Source organism: Phocoena sinus, chromosome 20 (genome assembly GCF_008692025.1).
Source record: "Phocoena sinus isolate mPhoSin1 chromosome 20, mPhoSin1.pri, whole genome shotgun sequence".
Classification (NCBI taxonomy): domain Eukaryota; kingdom Metazoa; phylum Chordata; class Mammalia; order Artiodactyla; family Phocoenidae; genus Phocoena; species Phocoena sinus.
Genome location: NC_045782.1, coordinates 40,528,679 through 40,556,661, shown reverse-complemented (window position 1 = coordinate 40,556,661; position 27,983 = coordinate 40,528,679). Strand labels below are relative to the sequence as shown.

The 27,983-nt window shown below is 55.4% G+C and overlaps 1 protein-coding gene across 3 annotated transcripts; it reads left to right on the top strand.

Moving 5' to 3' along the window:
* Window positions 1-1,116: 1,116 nt before the first annotated feature.
* MPP2 (membrane palmitoylated protein 2) lies at window positions 1,117-27,983 on the top strand. 3 transcript variants are annotated; one of them, XM_032618068.1, is made up of 13 exons: window positions 1,117-1,222; window positions 6,786-6,849; window positions 11,473-11,591; window positions 20,277-20,429; window positions 20,546-20,695; window positions 21,046-21,273; window positions 22,058-22,189; window positions 22,284-22,389; window positions 22,471-22,539; window positions 22,760-22,921; window positions 23,541-23,743; window positions 24,072-24,200; window positions 25,472-26,008. In XM_032618068.1, exons 2-13 carry the CDS (start codon window positions 6,819-6,821, stop codon window positions 25,646-25,648), a joined length of 1,659 nt encoding a protein of 552 aa, XP_032473959.1. In that variant the 5' UTR covers window positions 1,117-1,222; window positions 6,786-6,818; the 3' UTR covers window positions 25,649-26,008. The 3 variants fall into 3 exon arrangements, with proteins under 3 accessions (XP_032473959.1, XP_032473960.1, XP_032473958.1); XM_032618069.1 differs by lacking the exon at window positions 1,117-1,222 and adding an exon at window positions 4,135-4,191; XM_032618067.1 differs by lacking the exons at window positions 1,117-1,222; window positions 6,786-6,849 and adding an exon at window positions 9,802-9,925 and having other exon boundaries at window positions 25,472-27,983.

Here is a 27,983-nt window from a genome sequence, read left to right as displayed (position 1 = left end):
GAACTTCTCTGGCTTTCAGTTTCTTCATTCATAAAATGAAGCTAATAATAGTAGCTATGAAGTGAGGTGCAGCATGTGTAGCAGAGCCCGAGGCCAGATGACCTTGGGTCAAATCCCAACTCTACCACTTAGGGTAATGCCTCTGCACTCAGTTTCTTCATCTGTAAAATGAGGTGATAGTATTCCCCGCCTCAACATGCAGTTATGAGGCTCAAATAAATTAATACATGTGAAGAGACTGGAACTGCGCCTGGCAGTGTGCTTACAAATGGTGGCTCTGGTGGGGATGATGTTTAGAGCTCAGAGCATCAGCCCACAACGGTAGGATAAAAATTTAAACTACGAGCAAGGTCTCTGAAAATCGAAGAATGCAAATCTAACCAGTGGGGTGAACTGTGACTAAGCAGATGCTCTAGACTCAGGGGAAAGAAAAGATGTCCTGCATTTATCCTAACCCCAGCCTCCTTTCACTCCTTCATCTTTGACCCTCCCCCATTCCTGCCCTGTCCAGGGTCTATAGGGGCACTCAAAGGCACTGTTGGCTTGTGGGAGTCTCCAGCAATGGATACTGGGTTTTTGGGTTCGCTAGCAGGACTTCCTCCCACTCCCAGGGTCTGCACTGCCTTTTGCGAGCTCATCCCCACTCTAGTGATAAGCTACTTATTCCTGGGCCCCTTACATGGTCCCCACAGCAAAGTCCTTGGCACCTTGGTTGGGCACTGGAGGAAGAGGATAAGAGAGGTGTGTGGCACAGATAGGGCTCGGCAAGATGCCACTAATGGGTGTGTGGGCAGCAGGAAGAGGACATGCTTTCTGTACCAGATACCTGGGGCTTCAGAAGCCCTGGGGTGGACCACCGCCTTCCCCAGGAGGACCTGAGGCCAGTTATGGGTACATCAGATAGCCAGAGACAGAGACTAACCACCCACTGCCCAGCTGGCACCTAGTGAGAGCCTACTCAGACCTACTCCCAGGAAGGAACCACATTTATGGGGCACTTTCTGTGTGCCCGGCACTGTGGCAGCCACTCTCTGTCCTCTCCCAAGGCGGAGGCTGTTATCCCTATGATGATGAGGGAATTGAGGCTCAGAGATGTTATGTAACTGGCCGAGGACACGTACACCACGTGGCGGAGCCAGGATGTCAGCACAGAACTGTCTAGTTCCAGAACATCCCACCCCATGGGGTTGTGGCAGAGTAAAGCAAGGAGGCACAGCAAAGTGTGAGTGTTGGGCCGGGTGGGGAGTGGAGAGGAGGGCCAGGAGGCTGCTTTCGGGGGAGGTTTTGCACCTCCAGACCAGCAGTCTAACGTGGGTGCAGGGCAGGTTGGTGTGTGTCTGGTGGTGGTGGTGGTGATGGTGGAGGACGTTTCAGGCTGTCTTGAGGTTGTGACGGGAGCAAGTGGTCAGGACACTCGGTCCTCCAGGGAGGGTTTGGTTTGGTCCTGGAGAGGAGGCAAAGCTACCTGTCTAGATGCCCTGTTGAGACTGGGATTGAAGAGAGGGTAGGGGCGCAGCTTTTTCTTTAGAAATTTGGTTTCCAAAGTGGGGAATGCGCCTAGGGGTGCATCAGATGATCCTTTAGGGTGTGGTAAGAAAATATTGGAACTTCTATTCATAGTTTAAAAAATAATCATGAAAAATTTTTGGTGCGTGAATGATTTTTAATATACATATTAGTTCAATAGCATAAATATAATACATAAACATAAATATACATACAGTGACGGTTCCAAACTTTATTTATTTTTTTACTGAGAGCTATACAGCCAATAGAAAAGGCTTCCAGAACAAGACTGGCGATTTGCAGGGGTCGGGGAAAGAGATCGGAGTGGGTGGGAGTAGAAACAGAGACTGGGGATAGCTGTTGGCGGCCCCTGCTGGTCATCACCGGAAGTGCAACATCACTCAATACAGTACCCTTCAGAAAATCCACTCCGAGTTTTCTTTCTTTCTGTGCCTTGAATCCCAAAGCCTTGGAATGAATATCCACCAGAGGAAAACCTTGATTTTAGGGGAAGCAGAGACACTGCCTGCACCATTGTGACCTCTGGGGCGGGGGCAGGGAGGAAGACAGAGCTAAATACAGAGCCCAGAGGGAGAGGACTCTTTCCCCTCACTCCCCCCATGCCCCCCACCCAACTCCCCCACTCTCCCTTACTCCCCCATCCCCCCATCCCTCGGCCAGAGAGGCAGCCCCTAACTGCCATGGGATGCATTGTGGACCCCTCAAACCTGCTTCCCGCCCCAGCAATTCTATTTCCCACTAGTAGCGCCCTCATTCCTTTGGGGCCCTGCTTAGAACACTTACTGCACCTCTGTTATGACATTCAGTTATACAGCCAGAAAGTGATTTTTGTGTCTGACACCACCCCTCCCCGATCTCCACCTTCAGGAATCACTGATGCTGGCGCTGAAGCTGGTATCTGACTCACTATCACTGAAGCTGGCACCCTATCTAGAACAGAATAAGAGCGTCCTACTCTGTATCAGGAAATGTTTCTCCCTTCTCTGTAACCTCATGGGGCTGTTGTGAGAATCGAACAATATATCAATTGTAAGATTCTGAACAGATGTGAGGAGCTGGCATTCTATAAGGCCCTTATAAGAGAGATGCTTGTTGACTGACTAATGGGGGGAGGCAGCTTGTAAGGGTAATGAATTGGGCTCCACCTTCCTAGAGGGCCAAAATCTGGGATCCCACCTTGTCCTGGTGACCTTGAGTGAAACTGAAAGTTTGCTGTGTGTTGCTATGGGGTAATAGTCACGTGACTGAGAAGAAGTAATTAATATTTTGGAGAGATTCAAGATCCTTCCACTTCCCAACCAAACGCAAATAGCCAAGTGATTCACTGCCCAGAGGTGGACAGGTGAGAGTGGACAGTAGCCTTCATAATGGGAAAGGGACTTCTTCCTGAATTGAATTAGGAGGATCTTCTGGCTTGAAGGCAGAAGAGAGGGCTGGAAGCATCGTGCTCCAGCAAGCTCTTTGGTTGGAGACAGAAGCCTGCAATTCCAGCCCCCGCCATCTGGGGTCGCTAACCAACGTTCTTCTCCTTCCTCAGTAACAAGGGCAGAGAGCACCAAAAAACATCAGGGTTTTCAGTCGAGTTTGGCCTGGTTCTGTGCCTCTTCCTTTTACCGATATTCAAACCTATGCTCTCCGGAGCTCAGGGGCGAGTTGAGTCTCCTGGACCCGGGGATCAGTCCTATTCTTCCAGGATGGATTTCCAAGTCAAACCCACTTCTGAGATTTCCAAGCAAGTTTCCAGGATGAAGTTCATTTCTGATCTTAGGAGCCCTGCATGTTCTAGAGGGCAGCTGGAGGGGTTGGGGGATACTGCGGCCAGAGTAGTACCGCGGCTGGCCCTGAATGCTCCGCGCACTTAGCGAAGGGTGGTCTTGGGGCTGAGCCTCCTGTATTCCAAGGCCAGAACTAAGTGCAGGTCTAGGGTGGAGCCAGAAGCCGGGCGAAGGCGAGCAACTGGATTTAAGTCTTTCTTTATTTCTTGAGATGGCACTCTGAGCAAGGGTTACCTCGTTCTGTACTCCGTAGACAGAGGTGTGGACCAGCTCTCCGGTCCAGGCTTGAAATAGGGTCTCGACGTTTCCCCCTTTTTTTTGCGAATTCGCCGAGAGGATCTGGGATCCAGGTAGCCACCACTGAATCCTTAAAAGTTGCCCCTGAGCCCGAGGCCCTACGGGGGTGCGTCTCTTGCTCTTTGGGGGTTTCCCTAAACTCCTCCTGCTCCCTTATCCAGTTGGGAAGCAGGATAATGAGGAAAGGTGAGGCACGCTTGGAACTGGAACGCGGGTCTAAGCTGAGAGAAGGGGGCGGGTAATCTTTCACCATCGCCCTTTTAAGGGATCGCTGGGCGCCGAGAGTAGGTACAGGTCTCAGTCCTTGCTTCCCCGAGTAGAAGGCAAGTTGGGGAGGAGGGTGGATCCTGGACTGTGCAGTGTCTCCCAGACCACCACCTCCCGGCCTACCCACTAGCTGCTCGGAAAGGCTACTTTCCTCGGAGTGGTCCCGCGGCATCCATATCCCCCTCCCCTCCTCTCTCGGTCTCCGCCCCTTCGCGCAGAGAAGGCCTCGCCGCTTTAAGACCGGGGGTTGCGATTGACAAGCAATAAACGCGGAGCGCCGGGCTGCGCTGGAGCAACCCCGAGCTAGGGGCCTCTCGGGGCGCAGGTAGGCGCCCCCCAGCCCCCGAGCCAGCACCCACCCGAGGGCCCTCTTCGTCCTGGCACGGCACTTGTGGCCCTTTCTCTGCGTCCCACCTCCCCTGGCCTCTTCCCTCAGGCCAGTCCCCTCCCTCTCACCCTCCCGCCCCCACCCCCCTTTCTCGGGTGCTCCTAGAGAGAGACCAAACCCCGCTGCCCATTTTTGCTGGCCCCCGCCCCCGCGGCGAGGGCTCCTAAGTGACGTCAGGCACAGAGCTGGTGGGCTGTGAGGGGCCTGGGCGTCCGGGCGGCTTCTCTGGGGGCCGTGCGGATTCTGGGGACTTCGGAGCCAGGCATTACGTAAGAACCGCGCTGTTAGCTCTTCCGGGGTTGGGGGCGCAAGACAGAGGTTGCGTTGGTCCCCTTGGCTCCCCCGCCACCTTGGGAGGCCAACACCTTAATCTTTCCTGGGAGGGTGTCCTGGGAAGGGGGTGTGATGCTTCTTCGCTTCCCAGGTTGTAGAGGGGGCGGGTCTGGGTCGGGGGCCAAGGCTAGGATCTGGAGACCTGGGAAGGGATCGGTGCCAGGAGCGAGCAGCCAGGGCCAGAAAGTTAGGTCAACTAAGGTGGGGGGGCGGGGGGAGAGTGAGGACGGGGTGGGGGTGGGGGCGCAGCCATTCAGTGACCTCATCCCCTAGTCTCCGGCGGGCGTGCAAGCAAAGAGCCTACTTTGATGGCTCGCAACACACCCCCCTCCTCCCAGGTCCTAGCGCCCAGCGTTTTCGGGCTGGGCTCTTGGAGCGGGGTGGGGCGGGGGACGGGGGCGCTCTGATAGTCGGTGCTTGTAGACCCGCCCGGCCACCGAGACCCAGTCTGTCTACCCCTCCCCACGACCTGTCGGTCTTCAAAGTGCCTTTGTCAGACCTTTCTCCTCTCCATCTCTTTGTACGGGTATTGACGGAGCTTGGAGGAAAGCTCCCCCTTTCTCGGTGGGCCCACATCATCAACCGACCCTGGTTAGTGTGGATAGCCTGGACGTAGGGGTGAGAGGGCTCCTGGGCCCAAGGTTTTGGAAGCTGAGGTGCGGGTTCCCAGATGCCTGGGCTCCGGACCTTGGCTCAGAGCCAGGCTGGCTTGCCTGGCACTGCTGTTCTCCTGTGGGCACAGCCGGGCCCCGCCCTCTCGGAGGCTTGGGTGGGGGGAGGGCAGAGCTAGCCGATGCCGTGGGAACCGACTCCCCAGAGGGAAAACCCAGGCAGGCTAGGCAAGACTTCTGGGGACAGGATCCTCCCTGCCTCTTCCCACCTTCCACCCTCGGGGGAAGGAGGACATCGGGAGTTCTCTTTGCCAGCAACCGTCAGGGAGATTAGCTCCAGCCAGGAGAGGGCTGCAGGTTCCAGGTCCTTGGGACCTGGGAGGAGGCAGGAAGGGAGCCCTCCTCGATACTGTGTAGGAATAGGACAGCAGGGTTTGGCGCCCGGCGCACTAGCTGGTACAGTGGATCCTGGGCATTGCTCCCAGCCTGGGTGCTAGCCTGACAGGGGGTGCCCTTCCTCTCCCCGAAAGCTCCTTTCTTCCTTGTTCTCAGGGGCAGATGCAGGAGGAAGGGGAGCCATCCTTCCACTTTTGTAATTTCTGCTACTTGAGCTCAGATGACCAGCTCAGGCCTGGGAAGGTGATAGGAGGAGAGAAGATTTTATTAAAATCAGGTAGTGGTCCCTCTAGGGACCTTTTGGTGGGGGAGGTGAAGTTGTGGCTCCCCCACCCCCAGGGCCCAGTAGCATTCAGTCCTAAAGTGGGCACTGCCAGCTGCTTCCCTGCACTCCCCCACCCCTGCTGTGAGCCACTGCCTCCTGTTGTCAAGGCAACCAGGAATTAGGGTTTTCTCCAGCAGCACAGGCCCAGGAAGGCAAAGTGGGGAAGAATGGTGGGTTACCCACCTGCACCCTCCCCTGGAGAATGAGAGATCCAACCCCAGCTTGGGGAGGACCTGGGATGGGAACTGGGTCTGTAAACTCCATGGCTGGTTCTGCCCAGAGCCCCTGCTCTCCTTGTCCCAGCTCCAGCTAAGAAGGGGCAGGGGGAGAAAGAGGAAACAAGAGAGGCCTTGGGGATGAATGACATCATTTCTGTCAGACAGATGGACAAACGTCTGTGGAGCATTTACACCGCGCTAGTCTGGGATCCAGAGGCAAAATAAAACTGATGCGGTTCTTGACCCATGGAGCTTCAAGTCAGGGAACACCCATCTTTCCTGCTTTTGACTCAAACTGGACTTTTTCCCACCCTTTCTCTCTCTCAAAAAAAAAAAAAAAAACAGACAGATGGTAGGCAGAAACAATTTTTTTGAGTCATAAAACCTGGGTTTTCATTGTAGCTCTCTTTATTAGCTTTGTGACCTTGGGCAAATCAACTAACCTCTCTGATCCTCTGTCTCCTCCTCCTTGGAGAAATGGGCATGTAATATCTGCTCTTCCTGCCTCCCAGGACTGTGGGATCATTTAGTGTCAGGGCAATGCCCTCTCCCCTACCTCGCTGGGTGATCCTGAGGGCGAGGCCCTTCCTAATAACTTCCCTTGCTTTGCCCTCATGCCTTCTCAACCTTCTGTTTCCCCTCCTCCAGGAGAGCCATTTCAGAGCCCTTGCTGATTTCACCATGCCAGTTGCCGCCACCAACTCTGAGTCTGGTAAGAAGGGAGTGGGGATGTCAGTTTATATCAGTGGTTCAGAGGGTGGGGAGCAGCAATCAGGCCCTCCCACAGCTCCCCTGGAAGAACAAACTACCCCTGCCGCAGCTGCTCCACCCAGCTGCTTGGCCATTTCTTGGCAACTTCTATCACCCTGCTGCACCCGCCCCAGGGTGGGGCTAGAGACACAGCACAACTCACCTCCCGGGAGGCCAGGGGAATGCATGCTCTGGAGAAGTCCACGGTGCAGTGCCCACCAGATGGGTAGAGTGGACTGTCACGTGCTAAGATGGGAGTGTGTGTGTGCACAGGAAGCTGTGCGTGGAGAATGCCAGGTCAGGAAGCCTTGACTTAGTTCTATAGGAGGTTTTAGGGCAAGGGTGTGGGTCACCCAGACAAGCTAGGAAGCCTCAGGAACAAGCTGCTTAAATTCCTGGAGCCTGCGTCTCTTCTTCTGTAAAGAGGTGTAAAGGCTATGACAGAGAACGCACATTAAGAATATTCACAGTTATTATGCTGTGCTGCTGAGTTGTTAACCTGTGGCCCTGAGCCAGTCACCTCCCTTTTAGGACCTAGGTTTCCCCATCTGGAAGATGAAGTGTTGGGACAAGATCGGTGTTTTTAACTTGTATGGGTCCTGAATCCCATTGAGAATCTGATGAAAGCCGAGGGTCTTCATCATAAACAAAGTCTTCTATGCACAAAATCTGCATTCTACTCCAGGGCTTCAGGGATGCCCCCTTAAGTGCATTCAGAGACCCACCAGGTGAAGTGCCCTGTGCTAGAGGCTTTCTAAGGGCCCTAATAATTGTAAACTGCTCTTGTATTGCTCTGATTTCTCTCCTCTGACAAACTGAACTAGGAAAGTGAAGGGTGCTGTGAGTGGGCCAGAGCCTAATCTGTGACACCCTTGTCCCCCAGGAAGGGCCTGTTCTCCATGCAGTGGCGGGACTGTACCAACGTCCCCCAGCTTCTGCAGTCTTGGAGGGCTCAGTGCCTCCCCCTGCTGCTCCAGCCTCCCTGGGCCCCTGTGTAAGCTGCTTAGGGGTTAATTAAGCCCATCCCTGAGCCCGTGATTAAAGGCCTCTCAATCTGGGACTGTCCAGTAAACCCATTAATAGTGCCTGGGAGGGGTGTAGAGGGAGGGGAAGGCCCAGGATTTAGTTTCCCTGCTGCAGGCCTCTTGATAAGCCCTGGTGGGGTGGGGGACAGGGCAGGGAGTTGAGCCCGGTGGGGGGGGTGAGGGCCTGCTTCCTCTGAGGACTCCTGGGGCACCTGCTGCCTTGGGTGTTGTGCCACGGGCTGCTTTGCCTTTCCATATTCAAAGGAAGAAGGATAGGAGCAAGCTGCTTAACCTCTTGGAGCCTGTGTCTGTAAAGAGGTGATGGGAGACTCAAAGCATAGGAGTCTTGTCTTTCCCTCAGGTGGCCCTCTGTGCCTGCCCTGGGGCTGGACTTGGCTCCTGGCCTCGAAAATCTAATGGTGGGTTCTGCCCCTCCTCATTTGGTGGTCATTACACTTCCCATGGGCCTGACAGACAGCTGCGCCCATGCCTCTAAGGTCAGGTCCATCCTCCCCGTCCCCTCTGCCTTCCCCCAGAGGTCCTTGCCTTGGGCTCTGCAGACAGTGAAGCTAGCAGGGTCTTTCTACCCTTACCTACATGTCAATATGGCCACTATCATTGTGGAGAGAGGGAGATGGTGTGGGTGTATTCCTCTAGCAGAGAGACCCCAACTCTATTCCTAGTAAGGTGGAGGAGTCCTTTTCCTGAGGGTTGGAGATACACGGGTGTTGGCATGGGCTAAGAGTTTAGACAGCTTACCGCTGGGCTCCAGTCCATCAGCTCTGCCCTCTCTTCCCCCTTCAGCTGGTTCCCTCCTTTCTTTGAATCAAGGCTAGGATGTGGGGCTTTCAGTTGGAGCTGTCCCTTTAAATCTCTGGGTTAGTGTCCTAGTGTGTAATCCTGCTTGCTGCCATGGCAACCATGGGTGTGCTGTGACCTGGTGTCACTCCTCAGGGAATGGCAGTCTGGTGGCGGCAGCAGCGCCTAGTGGTGGCCTCATGGGTACAGGGTCTCAGAGGAATGAATGGTGGCTCTGGGCTGGGGTAACTTTCAAATCCCCATCCACCCCCTCCCCCCCGGACCCCCTGGTCTCTGCAGCGTGAATGCTCCCTCACCTTTTCCCTTCCCCAACCCCAAGATGCCTGACTTGCCCACGGGCATCACCCCCTTAAGCAAGGGGGAGCGCAACTGGGAGATGGGGAGGGAGAAGCTGCTGCTGAGATGTGGGGTCAGAGGGCTTGGGGCGCCCTTCCCTGCCCACAGTGGTGTCACCCCTTTCCCTCCTTCTTCTCCCCCTCACCGCTTCATGGCTAGCAGCTGGGGGAGGCATTTGGGGCTTGAGGTATTTGTCCCATGCCAGAGTGGTGCCACAGCCTCCTGGCGGAGGACCGAGAGTCGTTCTTGGTGGCTTCCTTAGATCCGGAGGGGGTCATTGTAAAGGAAACTGGGCTTGGAGAGGGGACTGAGAGGAGAGGTCGGAAGGCTCAGGAGGAGGTGGCATGGGGTGTAATAGAGGAGGGACTTGCAGGAGGCGGGGCGGGAACAAGATGGGGCCAAGTCCCCACCCACCTTGGGTTTCTCACAGGGTCTCTGAGCACCGCTCCCGTCCTGAAGGGGCTGCATGCTTAACCCCTTCCCCCTGCAAACCTTCTCTCAGCCGCTTCCTTCCCTTTTAGTGGTAGGTACTAAAACTGGGGGATCCTGCCACCCGTGGGACAAGGACCCTCCCACCGCCCCTTCCCCGCCTCTCTGCTACAGTCGGGGCTTTGGCCAATCAGCAAGGCGGTCAGACAGCTGAGCCTTGCTATTGGCTGACCCTGCAGCGGGCGCTCTCTGAGTCCCGCCTCCTCCAGCGCTGCCAGCCTCTGACTGGGAAGGCGGCGGCGGCGTGGAGGCTACTCCGGGAACCCTGGGCCGGGTCGGGGGCAGCCATGGCCGGCAGCCCGGGCTGCGGGGCCTCTTTGGAGGGTATATCCCTGGGCTCCTCTGAGGAGGCCGAGCTCCGGAGGGAAGGTAGGGAAAGGCGGGGTGGCGAGGCTGGGGGCTGGTCCTGCGGGCTTTGGGGCATCTGGAGAGAGTCCCTAGGAGCGGGCTCTCTGGGAGCCTAAGGGTCTGGGGGCGCGGCCCTCCGGGAGCGCTGGCCTGGGCTGAGGGCACCAACTACCCTGGCTCAGTCCTCCCGATGGCTGGCAGGCTGGGGAATCTCTGTGTGAGGATGACTGGAGAGGGAGGGTCCCAGGATATCCTGGCAGAGCGGGAAGGGTCCCTGCCCTGGCCTCTTTCTGAGCCCACTAAGGGCCTTGCAGGTGTCTGACCAATGCCAAGCCCAGGCCTGAGCAGAAGGGGTCTGGAGGGCAGGTGTGGGTGTCTTTTCTGGAGAAGGTGGGAAGGATGAGGGGGAAGAGGTTGGGAGGCCAAGAGTCCCTGGACAGTAGCTGCCAGCCCCAGTCTCAAAGCCTCCTGCGCCCCACCCCCATTCCATCCTGGAGGAGGGGGGCACTGCCGAGAGCCGTGAGAGTTGCCAGGGACTGTACCCACCACCCCTCCTCCTCCCCAGTTTGGGTGCTGTTATGCAGACGTAGGCGTGGGTAGCAGGGTGGCAGAGTAATGATACCCCCTGCCCATCTCTGCCCCCAGCTGGGCACACTCTGCCTCTCCCTTCCTTCCCCCAGAACCTGCCACAGCCAGGAGCTCCCACCTCTGCTGGTGAGGGAAGACAGCCCCCACCTCAGACCTCAGCAGTGGCCCAGCTTCAGGTGTTCTCACGCCCTTGCTTATGTCCCATCCCAGGCTGAGGGTTTGCTGATCCCTGGGATGACTTGGTCTGCCCTCTGCCCTTGGGTTTCCACAACCATCCCAAGCCCCAGGGTGCCTGTTTCCCCAGCTCCTACCAGTGTTCTGGGCCTCAGCCCTGGCTTCCTATGACCTGTATTAAGTTCGGGGTCATTGTCTTTCAGAGCTGAAGGGCCTGTAGATACCAACCAGTTTAATCCACCCATTTTACAGGAAGGAAAGACTGAGGCCTGTGAGGGACAGTGACTAGTGCAAAATCACTCTGAATTAGTGGCGCAGCTGGTACTGTATACTGGGTAGGCCCTGACCTCCTGCATGGCTGCCTGCTTGACTTGCACTCAGGGGCGTGCTCCAAGCGCCGTTTCTCATCCCTGAGCCCACCACGTGCAGGTGGCTGAGTCCTGTGGCTTCAGCCCATCCAGAGGTTGAATGATGTGGTTCTCTGGTTTAGGGCAGAACCTGGAACCTGACACCCGCTTTCTTTTCTCCCCTCCCCCCACCTCGGAGTCCACTTCCTGGTGCCTGGAGCCTTCTACCTGCCCAGGCTAACATTACCTAGGGCCAAGGAAATTGCCCCTCCCTTCTTAGGGCCCCTGCCCCAGGCATTCAAGGAGTCCCAGGAGTGCCAGGCAGGGAAGTGTGTGCTCCCGGGGAGGCGCTGTCTTCTGTGGGATATGGGGTAAGAAGGGCAGGGTTTCCATGGTGTGTTTGGGTCCCCTGTGCTCAGCTGGTACTTGTGTGTCTCACTGCCTGCTCCTTCCCTCCAGCCATGCAGCAAGTCCTGGACAACCTGGGATCCCTCCCCAATGCCACAGGGGCAGCCGAACTGGACCTGATCTTCCTTCGAGGCATTATGGAAAGTCCTATAGTGAGATCCCTGGCCAAGGTAGAGTGCTCCAGGGAGGCTGGCACAAGAGCACTGTGCCTGGGGAGGCATAGTGTGTGGGGGGATGTTAGCCACAGGGGTGCTGGGAATGGGGCATGTGGCACCGGAGACCCCCAGAGGGGGGTAAGCATGGACATCCATGCCCAGGTGATGAATCTGAGACACTGCAGGTAGGGAGGCTGCCCCCACGCCTGACTGGTGAGTGTGTAGATGTGCCCACATGGATGGGTGTTTGGTGACTGCCAACTTGTAGAGGGTATGATTGGTTAGGGGTGAGCATGCCTGTGCTTTGGAATCTCCAGAGTTCATCCTGCTTAGCTTTCTGCCTTTGGGCATTTTGTGCGGACATCTATCTAAGGTCACCTGCCACATATCAGGTGGGGGAGAGACTCACTAAAACAAAGTTATAAAACACTTTGGTAACAGCAGTGATAGAGGCAGATGCGCTAGGCGTTTGGGGAGTGTAAGGGACAGATGCCTGACCCAGCCCGGGGCGGGTAGGGAAGACTTCCTGGAGGAAGGGCCATTTGTGCTGAGTCTTGAAGTATGAGAAGGAGGGGCAGGGCATTCCATGCCATGGAATGTTGCTTGAGCAGAAACAGGGGTGAGAAAGAACCAGAAGTGTACAGGAGCTGCAAGTGTCAGCGTGAGGCCGGAGCTTTAGGTGTGAGACAGGGAGTGTGAGCTGTGGAGATGTTGGCAGCTGTTGGCAGCTGGTGAAGGGCCCTGGGGGCTATGCCTGGGGCTTGGGCATCGTCCTGTGATGTCCTGTGAGCAACCTGGAGCCTTTTGTGGGTTTTAAGCATGGGTGTGATGACGGCACACAGGTGTTTTAGGAGTATCACTCTGGCAGCCACAGGAAGGGTGGTTGGAGGGTCATGGCTGGAGTTGGAGAGGCCAGTGTCAGGGATGGCCCTGAACTAGACCTGTGGTAACAGGGCTTGAGGGAGGGGAGGATGAAAGAAATATTTAGGAAGTAAATTGTCAGTACTTGATATTTGGGTGTGGAAGGTGAGGGGTGCAGGTAGCCACGCACCTGGGATTCTGCACAGGGCAAGTGTAAGGCTGGTGCTGCCTTCACGTGAGATAAGAAGCAAGGATAGACTGGGGAGGGGGCGATCCTTCACTGCGGAGGATGAGGAGGACTCCCAAGGCTGGGAGTCGCAGGGAGTCGTGCTAATGGCTCAGATTTCTCAGGGGAGGCGGGTAGTCTTCAGCTGGCCATCAGGGGTCAGGGGTTGAGTGGAGCGGGGCGGAGGGGGGGATTTGGAAGTGAAGGTTCAACTAATTAATAACTGAAGGGGAGAGAGGGAACCCACCAAAGCTGGGGAGCGGGATCGACAGGGCTCCAGACTGTCTATCCCAGGGTGGGGGTGACTCAGGCCAGAGGCACAGAGGGTGGCTTTGGTCCAGGGCTTGTGCTGGATGGGGGCTGTGGGAGGCTGAGATGCAGGGAGAGGTGAGAATGGTCCAGAGCATCACCTCTGGGGCCGAGGTTGGGAGGGGAGGGGAGAGTGGTCAGGAGCAGACAGAGGGGCAGGGAGAAAACGGAGGTGAAGGCCTGGGGGCTCTCCGGATTTGGGGATAGAGTGTATAGCTGGAAGAAATGAAGGCCGAGGTCAGAGAGAGGGTTGGGAAGTGAAAGATTTCCAAGGAGGACAGTTCTGGGGGTGACATGACAATCTAGGATGTGGCTGCAGTGGACGGGAAGGTCATCGATGTTAAAGAAGTCTAGGAATTGGGACTTCCCTGGTGGTCCAGTGGCTAAGACTCTGTGCTCCCAATGCAGGGGGCCTAGGTTCGATCCCTAGTCAGGGAACTAGATCCTGCATGCCGCAACTAAGAGCCTCCAGGCCATAACTAAAGATCCAGCATGCCGCAACTAAGACCCGGAACAGCCAAATAAATATTTTTTAAAAAAAGAGACATCTAGGAATGGAGGGCTCGTGGGATGGGGTGTCTACACAGGTGTTGTGGTGGGGGGGGGAGACTAGAGGCAGTTCCAGGGTCTCCAGTGAATGGTGGTGAGCGTAACCAGGAAGTTGGCAATGACAGTGATGGTGGGGAGGGGGAGGGTGGTACAATCAGGTGATGGGTCTTCCACAGGGTGAGGGTGGGGACTCTGTCACAGGACAGCTGTGGTCGGCCCTGACATGGGGCGTGGAAGGGGACTAGGCCCCCTTGCTACAGGGGATGCTGTGTCCCGGGGACACAGCCTGGTATGTTATCATCTGTGGAATGGCTGAAGACCAAGGGCAGTCGTTAACGATGGAAGATGAGAGGTGTGAGAGGGTCGCTAGTGGGAGGTTCTGGGGAAGAGAAAACTGAGCAGATTGTAGGGGACTGGAGAAAGGCAAGCTGCTTCTCATTCGGTGGTCAAGGATTGGATTCATGTGTTAAAAATCAAAACAAGGAATTATGCCTGTTTCATACAGAGAGATTACGAGCTTCTTCAGGACAGGGATGTCTGCTTGATTTGCTACTGTATCCCCAGAGCCTGGAACAGTGCCTGGCACATAGTAGGTGCTCACTGAATATTTATTGAATGAGTGAATACAAGAGAGTGTGTAGAAAAAGCACCTAACGGACCTCTGAGTACCCACCTCCAGGATGTGAATGCCGGCCATGTTTGCTTTAGTTCCTGCTCTTTCTTTTTAAGAAATAAAAGCGTGATCCAGTGAATGCCTCTCCCCTTTTCCTCATTTCCACTGCTTCCCCTGCCCACAGGTGACCCCTGGCTTGAGTCGATGATGCTGTTCCCCTGAATGTGTGCCTGTCTTGCCTACACATGTATTTAGATGTAAACAACGTGCCCCTCTTATATGTGGTTTTAAGCTTTGCGTGATGGAATGATCGCGTAAGCAGCTATGGTTTTTGAGATTTCTAGTTCATATAAGTAATATAGTTATTGACATGCGTAGAGATATAGATTCATTTGAACTGTTGTGTGGTATTCCGATAGGTGAAGAGAGCCCAGTGTATTCATTTACTGGTTCCCCTGCTGGGAGACAGGCACACTGTCGCTGACTTGCCTCTGTAAAGCACAGAGCTGCCGTGAACATCCTCATATCCATCTGCTTCTGCACATGCGTGAGAGTTTCTCTAGGGTGGGCACTTGGCAGCGGAGTTGCTGAGTATGCACATGTGAACCTCAACATCTGTAACCTTCCAAAGCTGACTTCACGGTTGGATTTATTAAACCACATCATCTCTGAGTCACTCTAGCTATTGCTTCTATAGCGGGACAGCCAGTGAGATAAGGAGGGGCTCTCGGGATGCAGAACCTCTGGGTTAGAAGATCCTGTAGCCAGCACCCTGCAAGGTGTGACCCTCCCACCCCCACCCCCATAGCATTCCTCTCTGATGGCCTTGTGGAACCCATTTGACAGCTCTCCAAAGATGGGATTGCCGGCTGGATGGCTCTGTCCTTCACTTAGTCATTGTCATCCGTCCTCTATTCAACAAATAGCTATGGCACAATATCTATGGCACAAATATCCAAGTCCCAGGCACAGAGCTAGGGCTATGGCAATGAACTGTCAGAAAGTTTATTCTTCTCCCGAGAGAGCCCGAGTCTGTCATTTTCTTACTGAGCCCTGCAATGTCCCAGTCCTGGGACCCCTGCCTGATTGAGAAATTACCAATGTGCTGTGCCAGACCGTAAGTAAACTCCCTTCTCCAGAAGTATTCTTGGGGTAAGCCGGCCAGAATTTCCTCCCAAGAAATTCCTAGAATGGTTCCAGTTGTGCATTAACACAACAGAAGGTAGTGTGGACATGTCTTCAATGCTGAGACCCCCGTAAGAGGCTCAGGGGCTAAGGGAACCCAGTGACTTCTCTCCATCTAGCTGTGAAACAAACAGGAAGTGAATCTCCATAAAGGCCCATCTGAGCTCAGTAGAAATCTTTCCGTGACCCTTTACAATGCAACTTTGCCAGTCCTCTCATCAAAAGGGAGAGTTTCTACTCTTCAGTCTGGGCTTGACTGAGTGACTCGCTTTGGACAACAGGACCTACTTCTTACTCTTTCTCACCTATTTTAATGATTATGTACACACAGATCAATTTCAAACCTATTAGACAAAGTACTTTGATCAAAGGTCCAGCTGCAAAAGCTTGGTGGCCCAGAAACCCACAGGAGCGGAGTCCAGTCGGAACCCCATGTGGTAGCTATTCACCTCCTTCCCTTACCCTGATGACTCTCCTCTCCAGGGATGTGGCAGATGATGTGGGAGGGGCTACACTGGGTAGATCTGGGACCAGGGAGGAGCAGGTCCCTGAGGGGACAAACCCAGAGAGTTACAGGTTCTGAAGGAAGTCAAATTTGGCAGGCAGATCACAAATCCAGAGGGTTGGCTACAGACAGCACGTGGCAGCCCTGGCAGGTGGGTGACATCTGGGAGCTCTGACATGGACCCAGTAACAGGTGTTCCAACAACGGACAAGGCCACGGCGAGAAATCAAAGGCAGATGACAGTCAGAAATTTAGGTAAGCTGTTACCAGTGGGGACATCTGCCAGCTGGGGGGCCTGTGAACTAATCCACGTGAGATGAAGAAGAAAAAGCACAGAGTTTGGAGTCAGAAGATGCACTGGCTAGCTGTGTGGCTTTAGTAGGTCTGAGAACCTCTCTGAGCTTCAGTCATTTCTTCTGAGAAGCGGGGATAACGATGCTTACCTCTCAGAGTTGTGGTCGGGATGGGGGAGGTCATGGATGTGGAAGCATTTTTAAACCATGAAGAGTTGTTCTAATGCAGTCTTGGCCATTGGACTAGAGTTCTTAGGGAAGACTCCAGTCCTGTGGCAAGGGGGAGGTGAGAGAGCTGGCAAAGCAAGGCAGGGCCTGACAAGAATGAGGGGCCAGGAGGGTCACTAAGATGGAGCCTCTGACCAGGGGACATGACAAACAGAGGCTACAGTGGTGGGGAGCCCAGTGCATCAGTTGGCTTTCGCTGTGTAACAAACCACCCCACAGCACAGTGGCTTAAAACAACTTTGATTTATGTCTCATGACTTTGTGGATTGGTTGGGTGGTTTTTCTGAGTGGGAGAGGTGGGTGGATGGGTGCGCGGGGCATGTGATTAGATGTAGGATATGGTCAAGATCCTCCTTTATGATCTAAGTGGTGGCCACTTAGATCCTTGTTGTATTATTACAAAAGTACCTAATTTAATAGCAACCAACTAAAAGGAGGCCGTGCACAAACCAATGATGAGAATACATTATGAGCCGAAGACATGATCAATCCAATTCTGAGTTCCCAAAGCCCCTGGAAAGCTGCTGCAAATCGTGACACGTGTTGGGTGTTCTCAGTATTGGTCAGTCAGCTGTTTGGGTCAGCCTGCTGGTAGTGTTTCTTTTGTATTTGAATGATTAAATGTTTAAAGTTTCCTCTGGCCCAGGAAGGTTGAGCTTGGAGAGCTGTGATCTTCCATCTGTGGGTAAGACATCCGGGGGGGGGCCACAGGCAGAGGAATGGATCGGCCTAGGGGGAGGGGTCATTAAGTCAAAGGTGGGAGGTAAAAGGCGTGGGAGACACACTGGCTTCCTGCTTGGTTAAGTGAGGGCTTCTGGGGAAACTTGTCCTCTTCATCCATGGAGCAGAAGATGCTAAAGCTAAAATGGGCAACCTCTATGCTTCTCACGTAACCTGGGCCACAGCTAGCTCCCGTTAACCGGAAGGAGCCTGGCCAGGGTCACCATGGTGAGACGGCTGCAAGCCTGAGTGCCTTTCTTTATTCTTGAAACATTTCCTGGGGCCTTGGGCTCTCAGCATTGTCTAGACACTGGTAACGGAGTCAAGCTCTGTGGGCTGTGCTGAGCTTAATGAGTGAAGATCTCATAGGGTTTGGTGGAACCTTCTGGGGCATGTCTCTGCCCTCTGGCTTCTGAGGATCATCAAGGCATAACGGGGCTCCGAGTACTACTCCTTTGCCCCTTCAATTGTCTTTTTCCCCAGCAGGGAACCCTCTGCCCAGCCAGACTGTAGGAGTCAGGCTGAAATGCTGCTCCCCCAGCAGAGGGTGATTTAGTGACAGTGGGGCCAATATGCGTCCCTGTGTGGGATGCTGTTTCCCTGGCCCGTTTGGGGAAGAGAAGACAGGAAAGGAGCGAGCCTTTATTGAGCACCTGCTGTGTGCCAGGCACTGTGTCCATCTCACCAAATCCTCAGAGTATCCTTATGAGATGTTATTAAAATCTCCCCATCTCATGGGCTTGAACAACTTTCTATTATGAAAATTTTCAAAAATGTTTCTTGAATCTCCATCATCCATTATCCTACTTCAACATTTAACAACTCATGAACAATCTTGTTTTATGCATACCTCCACCTCCTCCTCCTCTGTCTCCTGAATTATTTTGAAGGAAATCTCAGACATAATTTTATCCGTATTTCAATTTGTATAGATAAAAGATAGATTCTTTTTTTTTTTTTTTGCGGTACGTGGGCCCTCTCACTGTTGTGGCCTCTCCTGTTGCGGAGCACAGGCTCCGGACGCGCAGGCTCAGCGGCCATGGCTCACGGGCCCAGCTGCTCCGCGGCATGTGGGATCTTCCCGGACCGGGGCACGAACCCGTGTCCCCTGCATCGGCAGGCGGACTCTCAACCACTGCGCCACCAGGGAAGCCCAAAGATAAAGGTTCTTTAAAAAAAAATCACACTATCATTATCACACACAGAAAATTAAGGAATAATTTTCTTATGGATTTTTATTAAATGGTATTGGGATACCTGGATAGTCATTTGGAAAGATATCAGAGTAGGTCCATACCTCATAATGTACATGAAAATAAACTTCCAAGAAGATCAGAGATTGAGAAAACAAGCCATACACATTCTAGAAGGAAACATGGATCTGTGTGTAAGGAATGCCTTTTTAAAAAACTATGCCTCAAAATTCAGATGCATAAAATGTTAATAAATTTAACTACATTAAATATATATTTTTTGCATTGACAAAAAACATAAGCTGAGTCAAACGACAAATGACAAACTGGGGGTAAATATTTGCAAGACGTATTACAGATAAAGGGCTTATTTTCCTAATATAGAGAATGTTTAAAAAAGTGAGAAAAAGAAAGAAACAAGATCTGATGGAAAAATTGGCAGAAGACATGAACAGACAGTTCACAGAAAAAGATATACAGATGGCCTTTAAACATATGAAGAGCTGCTCAGTTTCACTCATAATAAGCAAAATGCAAATCAAACCCCACTGAGAGATGGTTTCTCATCCATGTGATTGGCAGACATTCAAAGGTTTGATCACACACTCTGGTGGCAAGGCTTCAGGAAAGTTTCTCAGCTAATGCTTGTGGGATGGCAAAGTGGCACAAGCCCCATGGAGGGGAGTTTGTCAATATCTAACAAAACCACATGTGTATTTCCTGCTTGACCTGAAAAAAAAAAAAAAAAGCCCTGAAAGACTAAGAGTCATTGGAGTCTGTTCTAGATTAAAGGAGAATAAAAAGATGTGACAACCAAATTTAACATGTGATCTTGGTTAGATTGTAGATCAGAAGAATAAAGCTATAAAGAATATTTTTGAGACAATAGTGAACATGGACGTGGACTGTCTACTAGATAATACTATATTGGTGTGTCAGTGCTGAATTTCTTGCACGTGATAATGGCACCGTAGTTTATATAGCAGATCTCCTGTTCTTAAGAGATTCATGCTGAAGTACTTTGAGGCGAAGTACTTTTTTTTGGGGGGGTACGTGGGCCTCTCACTGTTGTGACCTCCTGTTGCGGAGCACAGGCTCCAGACGCGCAGGCCCAGCGGCCATGGCTTACGGGCCCAGCCGCTCCACGGCATGTGGGATCTTCCCGGACCGAGGCACGAACCCGTGTCCCCTGCATCGGCAGGTGGACTCTCAACCACTGCGCCACCAGGGAAGCCTGGCGAAGTACTTTTTGTCTGCAACTATCTTTCAGATGATTCAGAGGGAAAAAGAAGTCTGCATGTATATCCCTGAAATGGGACTCCTTTCTTCCCACTTAACATAACATAACTCTCCCCGCTGGGCTCGTCACTGGCAAAGGCTTCCTTTTCCCTTTTCAGAGCACCTTGTCATGGAGCCCATGCTCATTGTCATGGAGCCCAGAGTCAGTAGAGCAACAAGGAGGTACAGGACCTTCTCCTGGTACCATGTACTGGTATCTTGTCCCCTTCTTCACTGGAGCACTGGGCTCAAGGCTTGGAGACCCAAGTTAGAGTCCCTGTGACCTTGGGCAAGCTACTCCACTTCCCTGGCTTCCTTAATCTGGGCTACGGGGTGTCCAAGACCCCACCCAGCCATGATGTCGGTTGGAAGAAGCTGTCCTTGAACTCAGATGCTTATAGGGTTCTGGAGGCTGGGGAGTTTGATGATGTTAATGGTCGTCTGTGGCAAGAGATGGAAATGAAATTTTATCCTTTGGATTCTCTCTTCCCTAAACTGAGTCCCAGTCGCTGTTTTGGGGGAGAAAGGAGAGAGCAAGGCACCTGTGCGCACGTGTGAGTGTGCTTGTGTCTGAGTGAGTGAGGCTCTGAGACTGATACCAGGAGCAGTGCTGTGGATGGGGTCTAAAGTCAGCATTTGGGGGTGGGAAGATGCCTGGGAGCTGGTGGGGGGGGCACTGTTTGGTACCCCAGGGCTCTTGGGGAAGCGTCAAGTTTCACCTGTCCCGCCCCCACCCCCAGGCCCATGAGCGGCTGGAGGAGACGAAGCTGGAGGCCGTGCGGGACAACAACCTGGAGCTGGTGCGGGAGATCCTGCGGGACCTGGCGCGGCTGGCCGAGCAGAGCAGCGCGGCGGCTGAGCTGGCCCGCATCCTCCAGGAGCCCCACTTCCAGGTTTGGTCCTCTCCCGGGCTGCTGGGGGGGTGGCGCCGGCAGGAAGTTAGAACTGGGGTGGGACGGGACCTCGGGGCACTGCCCCATGGTCCCTCCTCTTCCCCCCGCCTCCCCAGTCCCTCCTGGAGACGCACGACTCTGTGGCCTCAAAGACCTATGAGACACCGCCCCCCAGCCCTGACCTGGACCCCACGTTCAGCAACCAGCCCGTGCCTCCTGATGCAGTGCGCATGGTGGGCGTCCGCAAGACGGCTGGAGAGCATCTGGTGAGGGCGCTGGGCAGCGCCAGCGGTGGAATCTCGGGAGGGGGGGTTGAGAGTAACCGGCGGGGATCAAGTCTGATCAGGAGAGGGCTGAAGATGAAGACGGGATCAGCTCTGCCCAGGGTCGGGCGCCAGCACACCCAGGAGACCGCAGACATTGTGACTCTCTCCATTCTGCCCACTTTCAGTCCACTGGTGCCCCCGTAAGTAAAGAATTTGGGCAGAAGATGGCAGAGCAGGTTGCTGTGAGGGCGGGGGTGGAAGGGTAGAATGGAGGGGCTCTTAAGAGACCCATTTGAAGATCCTGGCTTGGAGCAGTTGGCGCCTCCTCATACCCGCCCTCCGTCCCCCAGGGCGTGACATTCCGCGTGGAGGGTGGCGAGTTGGTGATCGCACGCATTCTGCACGGGGGCATGGTGGCTCAGCAAGGCCTACTACACGTGGGCGACATCATCAAGGAGGTGAACGGGCAGCCGGTGGGCAGCGACCCCCGCGCGCTGCAGGAGCTCCTCCGCAACGCCAGCGGCAGCGTTATCCTCAAAATCCTGCCCAGCTACCAGGAGCCCCATCTGCCCCGCCAGGTGGGCCCCTCCACCAAGCCCCTCGCCCAGCACAAGGCCCAAGGGGTGGCTGAGCTTCCCGGCGGCCAGGGTCACGGGCCTCCTGATGGGAGCCCCTCCTCGCCAGCCAGTGTAGTCAAAGCAAGAGGCATCTGGCGAATGCGGCCACGCGCTTGCCATAGTCTCGGGCACTCAGGCGCACGTGTAAGGGATGTGTGCGCATCTAAAGCCTGGAGTACCTGAGTGTACAAATGAACTCCTGCATCGTGTGCAGCCCTCCGTGTGCCGGCGTGTAGGCACGGGTGCCCAGAACTGGGTTATCGTGTGTTCTATACAGATGCCTTCAGGTTGGTGGATTGTGGAGGTCTCGCTGCTCTGCTCACCTCTCCTATTGGCTGTCTAGCCTTTTGCCAGAGCCCTCTCCTCCGAGGGAGGGTGTAGGGGGATGGAGGGATCTTGCATTAGGTGCCAGGATCGTGTTCCTTACCAGATGATCCCACCTTCCTGGTGGGTAGGGCCAGGGCCCCAGGCCTGAGCAGACCCCCCATCCTTCTGAGTCCTTTTGTTCTGGATGCAAAGGGAGGCTGGTACCAGGGAGGTGGACCAGGCAGGCCTGCAGCATCATGCCTTTAAATGGGCAGTGCCAGGGTCTCTTTCATCTTTGTGAGGGGAGGGGGCAGAAGGTGACCTGTGTGACACTCTCATCCCCCCACCCTCGGGGTAGGGGTGGCAACAGGAATGGGCATCGCCCCCTCCAGCCTTCCCCTGCTTCTTCCCTTGACCCTTTGCCAAATCCCTGGCCCAGGTATTTGTGAAATGCCACTTTGACTATGACCCAGCCAGAGACAGCCTTATCCCCTGCAAGGAAGCTGGCCTGCGCTTCAATGCTGGGGACCTGCTTCAGATTGTAAACCAGGACGACGCCAACTGGTGGCAGGTGAGCCCTGGGCACCCACGCTGTCTCTCCATGTATGGTGTCGGCAGGCAGTGAGGGCTTACTCAGGCACACCTTTGTCCCGCGGTCATTTCAGGCGTGCCACGTGGAAGGGGGCAGTGCTGGGCTCATCCCCAGTCAGCTCCTGGAGGAGAAGAGGAAAGCCTTTGTCAAGCGGGACCTGGAGCTGACACCCACCTCAGGTACAGTCCTGCCCCCAGACCTCTAATCTGGGACCTGATGTGGCCCTGCCTGGCCTCACTTGCTCATCTCCTCATGGCCAGGGACCCTGTGCGGCAGCATTTCAGGAAAGAAAAAGAAGCGAATGATGTATTTGACCACCAAGAATGCAGGTGGGTGGTGGGGCCCCCTTCCCCCATCCTCCTTCAGTGCTCCCTCCGTCCCCCACCAATGACTTGTGCATCTCCTGGTTCTGATGCTGCCAGTCCTGTCCCTAAGCCCTGCCCTGTTTTTCCCTCCTGCCCTCGGCCCCAGCCCTCTTATCCTTGGCCTCCCTGAGAGCCCAGCCCCACCCCCTTCACCTGATGAGCAGTGACATCTCCCTGTGTCCAGAGTTTGACCGCCACGAGTTGCTCATTTATGAGGAGGTGGCCCGCATGCCCCCCTTCCGCCGGAAAACCCTGGTGCTGATCGGGGCTCAGGGTGTGGGCCGGCGCAGCCTGAAGAACAAACTCATCATGTGGGATCCGGATCGCTATGGCACCACAGTGCCCTGTGAGTGGGGGCTGGGTCCTGCCGGGTGGGAGGCAGGGAGCAGGGGCTGCCCTGGGGGTCAAGGCTGGGTCCACTGAATGGGCATCTGCGTAGGCCCCAGGTTAAGTGATACCTTTGGGTGTGAGGTGTGTGGTGCGCGCCCTCTGTGGGTGGATTTGGGAACTGCAGGCTGGGGAGGGCGAGGAACCATTGGCCACGTGGGTGGTGCTAGCCTTACCTTTCCTTCTCTCATGTTTCACTTGCTAAAAGCCCAGCTGGGAACCCATGTGAAACAGGGCTATGAGCTGTGTGTGGCCTTGTGGAAAAGAGGGCTTCTGGTGACAGAACCAGAGGCAGGAACCTGAGTGCTGACCCCAGGTCTGCTTGGCCTTGCTGTGTGGCTTTGGGCTGCATATTGCCCTCTCTGGGCTTCAGCCTCCATCTGTAAGCACTGGGTTACAACAGTGATTTCTGAAGGTCCCCTCAGTATGGATGTCTCGAGTCTGTGGGTGCCAATGGTGAGGGCGAGGGCAAGGTGTGCGGGAAGGCAGCAGGGCTGCTTGGTGCAGGTAGAGCACGAGCACATGTGCCTGAGGTGGTGTGGCCTGCCTGTGCCCATTCGGCCCCTCCTTCCCCCTAGACACGTCCCGGAGGCCCAAGGACTCAGAACGGGAAGGCCAGGGTTACAGCTTTGTGTCCCGTGCGGAGATGGAGGCTGACATCCGTGCTGGGCGATACCTGGAACACGGTGAATACGAGGGCAACCTGTATGGCACACGTATCGACTCCATCCGGGGCGTGGTCGCTGCCGGCCGGGTGTGTGTGCTGGATGTCAACCCCCAGGTACTGCCTGGCCTGCTCCTTCCCAGCCTGCTCAATACCTCTCTGGGTACTCTGCTTGCCTCCCAGTATTACCCCATATATTTCCAAGTACCCCCCTATAACCCCTCAACTACTGCTAGGGACCCAGCCCACCTAGAACCTCTTTCTCAGCCTCCTGGACCCCCAGTCACCCCATCCCTAGCCACCTGCCAGCTATTTTGCCATTCATCCCCAGGACTCATGTCCCAGAGCCCCAGGTCCACATTCTCATCTATTCCCAGGTACCTGTTCTCACCCCCATCACCCCAGATGTACATGGGGATAAACTCCTGACCCTCCTCTTCTGCAGGCAGTGAAGGTCCTGAGAACAGCTGAGTTTGTCCCTTATGTGGTATTCATTGAGGCCCCTGACTTTGAGACCCTGCGAGCCATGAACCGGACGGCGCTGGAGAGTGGGTTGTCCACCAAGCAGCTCACGGTGAGGGCCTCTAAGGTGTGGTGGTGGGGGTCTAATGGCTGATTGGGGTCGTGTGGGGGGCCAGCCAGAGCCGAGGAAGAGAAGAAGGTGGTGTCGGGAAGGGGAGAGGCGCCCACCTGAGGTACCACTGAGGTTAGACTTGCGAATGCCACTTTATAGGTGTGGGAATGGAGGTCTGAGCGAGGAAGTGAAGTGTAGAGTCAGGGACACAGCTGGCCCGGGGCACGGGAGCTTCTGCCAGGCCCCCTGCTCAGTCCATTCTGTGGGAACAGGGCTCCAGGGGAGCCCAGAGGGCCGGTGGGCGATTTGTGGGCAGAGGTGGGCTGTTTACAGCTGGGGGTAAGGCTGAAGGGAGGGAGGAGGCCGGAGGCTGGAAGGCTGCCTGGAGGGACCAGTTAGCATCAGGGAGGAGGCAGTGCAGGGAGGAGAGGCTTCAAGGCAGGTGTTGCAGGACTCCAGGGCACCCTTCTCCCGCCAGGGACCCCTTGGAACAGCCTTCCCCAGCAGGTGTAGGGTTTGCAGAGCTCTGAACTCAGGGGTCCCTCTGCTGGCCACTTGTGGTACTGCAGCTCTCAGGCCCAGGTCAGGGGCTCAGACCCAGGAGAAAGGTCCGGGCTGGGCTCCCCACTGCTGCAGCCTGCTCTGGCCACAAACAGAGCCTACTGGAGCCCCCGGGACACAGCTGGGTCAGTCCTAGAGCTCCTGCCTCGGCTTCTGTAAGTCAGTATTCCCTTCCCACCCTTGCCGGTCCAGCTTGGGCTGTGTCTGGAGAGGGGGTTGCCTCGGGCCCTTGTGGGTGGCCCTAGGACCAGGCGTGGCAATTGCTTTCAGGCTGTCTAGGTAGGGGGGCCTAGTCAGACTGAAGGGGGCGCTGGCTTTGGAGTCAGGCAGACCCCGTTCAGCCATTGGCTGGCTGTGTGGCCTCTTTGTACGTCAGTTTTCTCTGTTGTAAATGAGAATAATTAGTCCTGCTTGCAGAGCTGTAGTGAAGATTACGCTGGTTGCCAAGTGTTTAGTGCAGTGCTTGGCACTTCCTAAAGGTTATTTCCTTCCTCCCTTCCCACCACCCATCTGTCTGTCCACGGTTACAGGAGAGCTGCCTTGGGGCATGCAGGGAGGGGCTGCTGCCTCCGCAGCCAGGGGGTCTGTGCCTGCCATGGTTGGTACTTTGGGCTTTGGGGAGGGGGCTAGACGGGGCAGGCTGTGGGTCCCCCTGACGCTGGGGGTGCCAGGCGGATACTGATGGGCGGGAGGTCCCCTTGTGCTGGCAGGAGGCGGACCTGAGACGGACAGTGGAGGAGAGCAGCCGTATCCAGAGGGGCTACGGGCATTACTTCGACCTCAGTCTGGTCAATAGAAACCTGGAGAGGACCTTCCGTGAACTCCAGGCCGCCCTGGAGAAGCTGCGCACGGAGCCCCAGTGGGTGCCCGTCAGCTGGGTGTACTGAGCCTGTTCTCCTGGACCTCGGCCCTCTGGGTTGGGACCCAGAACCCTGAATCCGTCCCTTTCCCGACCGTGAGCCCCAGCCATGACCTTCAGCTCCCGTTCCCGGCGCTCTGGCTCTCCCTGGGTCATGGCCCTAAGCCTGGCTTCAGCGCAGGAGGCGTGCATTGCCAGGGAGGTGGGTGTTCGTGGGGCACGTCTGTGCCCAGGTGCTACCCACTCCCGACGTTCATTGGCCACCAGATGTCCCTCGCTGAGGGCCGAGCCGTGCCCCAGAGTGTCGGAGTCGCCTCCATAATGCTCAGTCCAGAGAAGAGAAAAGCTGCTTTGGGACCACGTGGTCAGTAGGTACACTGCCCCCACCCCTCTCGCCAGTCAGTTTTTCTCCTCTGGACTGGCCACCCTGACCCCACTCCTGGGCTGCTCCTACTTCTCGCCCCTGCAGCCTAGGAGCAGGCCTTAGGCTGGTTCCCTGTGGCCAGAGGGCTATGTGGCCCCCTGGCAGCTAGGCAAGCCCAGGTGCAGTGCCAGCCTGGTGCCATCCCGAAGGCTGGAGGAGCCGAAGCGCCAGCCAGTTGCCGCAGCCAGGGAGCAGCGCAGTTCTCTGCCCCCTCAGAACGGGGCTGGCTCACGTCCTTCCCTCACGCACAGCTTTTCACTGCCGAAGTCTCTCCACAGACTTCTCCAATGTGCCCCTGACAGGCCAGCTCTGCTCCCCGCAGGTCAAGGGCGGCAGGGGCTGAGGGCTCAGCCCAGGCAGGGGTGGGCTGGAGGCCGAGCCCTGTGACAAGGAGCCTGACAGGAAGCTCCCAACCCTCCGTGGCCCGTGGTGGGGACGTGTCTGGGCTCCCTGTCTGTGGTCGGTGTCCATTTTGGTCTCTGTGGCCGGGTCCAGGTGCCCACTCACATGAAGGCGGCCTGGGGGCTGGGGAAAGGGGAGGGCTGGGCCACGGGGCATGGCCTTGGAGGATGTTTGCACCCCAGCAGACTCCCCGCACACCTCCATGGGGCGCCATCCACACTGGAGTCTCCACAGCTTATCGTTCCGCAGGCTGCAGTGCCTGGTCTGTGTTTCTGCCACTGGCGTGTGTGTCAGGCTTAGTTTTTGGAGAGGGGAAGCAAAGCGTTGTTGAGCTTTGGAGGTCACTCTTTGGGGCCCCGTCTTCGGGCTCCCCATCAGCCCCCCATTTCTTATGAGACCCTTATCCCAGATTCCAGAGGCTCGGCCTTCCCCAGATGTCTCCCTCCACTCTCCTGTTGTCCCCCGACCCTAAATGCCACCCTCCAGTCTTTGAGGAGGGCAGCTGTGTAAAATAGGAGAATCCCTTCTTTAAAAAGTCTGCTGTCCTTGACTTCCCCAGACATCCCTGTGACCCTTCCTGGGGTGAACCTGTCCTTGTAGGGGAGCCCCCCATGACCCCACCCCCAGCCTGTGTGCTCCCCAGTTCTTCTGTCTAGTCAGTCTTTGCTGCAATGTCAGCCACGCTGGCCCCTGAACCACTGTGTGCCCATTTCCTAGGGAAGGGGAGGGAGAAGAAACAGAGTATTTATTACAAAGTCAGAAATATATTTATTATATTAGGGATCTCATTTGCATTTGCCTAGGATATGCAAATGAGATGTAAAGGTCAAATCTACTTCCATCTCATTTGCATAGCTCTGCATCCACTATGCAGTCAGCTTTATGTTCCTCTTTTCCCTTTAGTCAGCGTTCTTTTAATTTATCCTCAATTCAGCTCTCTCTTGCTTCACCCTCACCCTCAACCCAAGGGGACCGGGAGTGGGAGGAGAACGGGGTGTTCTCGTGCTGGCCCAGGGCCATGGGGTTCTTTGTTCATACCCACGTCACCCAGGAGACTTGGGAATAGAGGCAGCTACCCCCTCCCCCTTGGTTAACCTCCAAAGCACTCTGATTAGAAGACCATTCTCTTTGATGGGAGGTGGGGCTGGGCACCTTGCTGAAGGGTTGGCACATGGCCCTTGAGGGTGAAGCTCCAGTTACTGTCTGGCACCTTCACTTCTGGTGATGCCTGTGGGTTGGGCCCCTCCCTTCCCGTCTCTATTCCTCTCTGAACAGCATTCTACCTCCCCTGCCTTAGCCGTACTCCGGGGACCCGTACTGGGTTGGAATGGGTGTGTGTGCCCACCGCGTTAGCCCTCAGGCTCCAGCCTCCCTCTTCCCACTGTGGACGCTTGTATTGAGGAATCTCAGGATTATAGGACCCTGCCGCCCTGTCCACACTCAGTCCCAGCCCAGATGTGCTTCTCCCGTCCCCTCTCTCAGCCATCCAGTTCTTGAGCTTTCTCTCTGATTGGCTTTCTTTTCCTGTGATTAAATG

Coding starts and splice junctions, on each gene's coding strand:
- MPP2 (XM_032618067.1), top strand. CDS start 9,844: ATGGCCGGCAGCCCGGGCTGCGGGGCCTCTTTGGAGGGTATATCCCTG. Junction 11,592..20,276: donor TAGTGAGATCCCTGGCCAAG/GTAGAGTGCTCC, acceptor CCCCACCCCCAG/GCCCATGAGCGGCTGGAGGA. Junction 22,540..22,759: donor TTTGACCACCAAGAATGCAG/GTGGGTGGTGGG, acceptor CCCTGTGTCCAG/AGTTTGACCGCCACGAGTTG.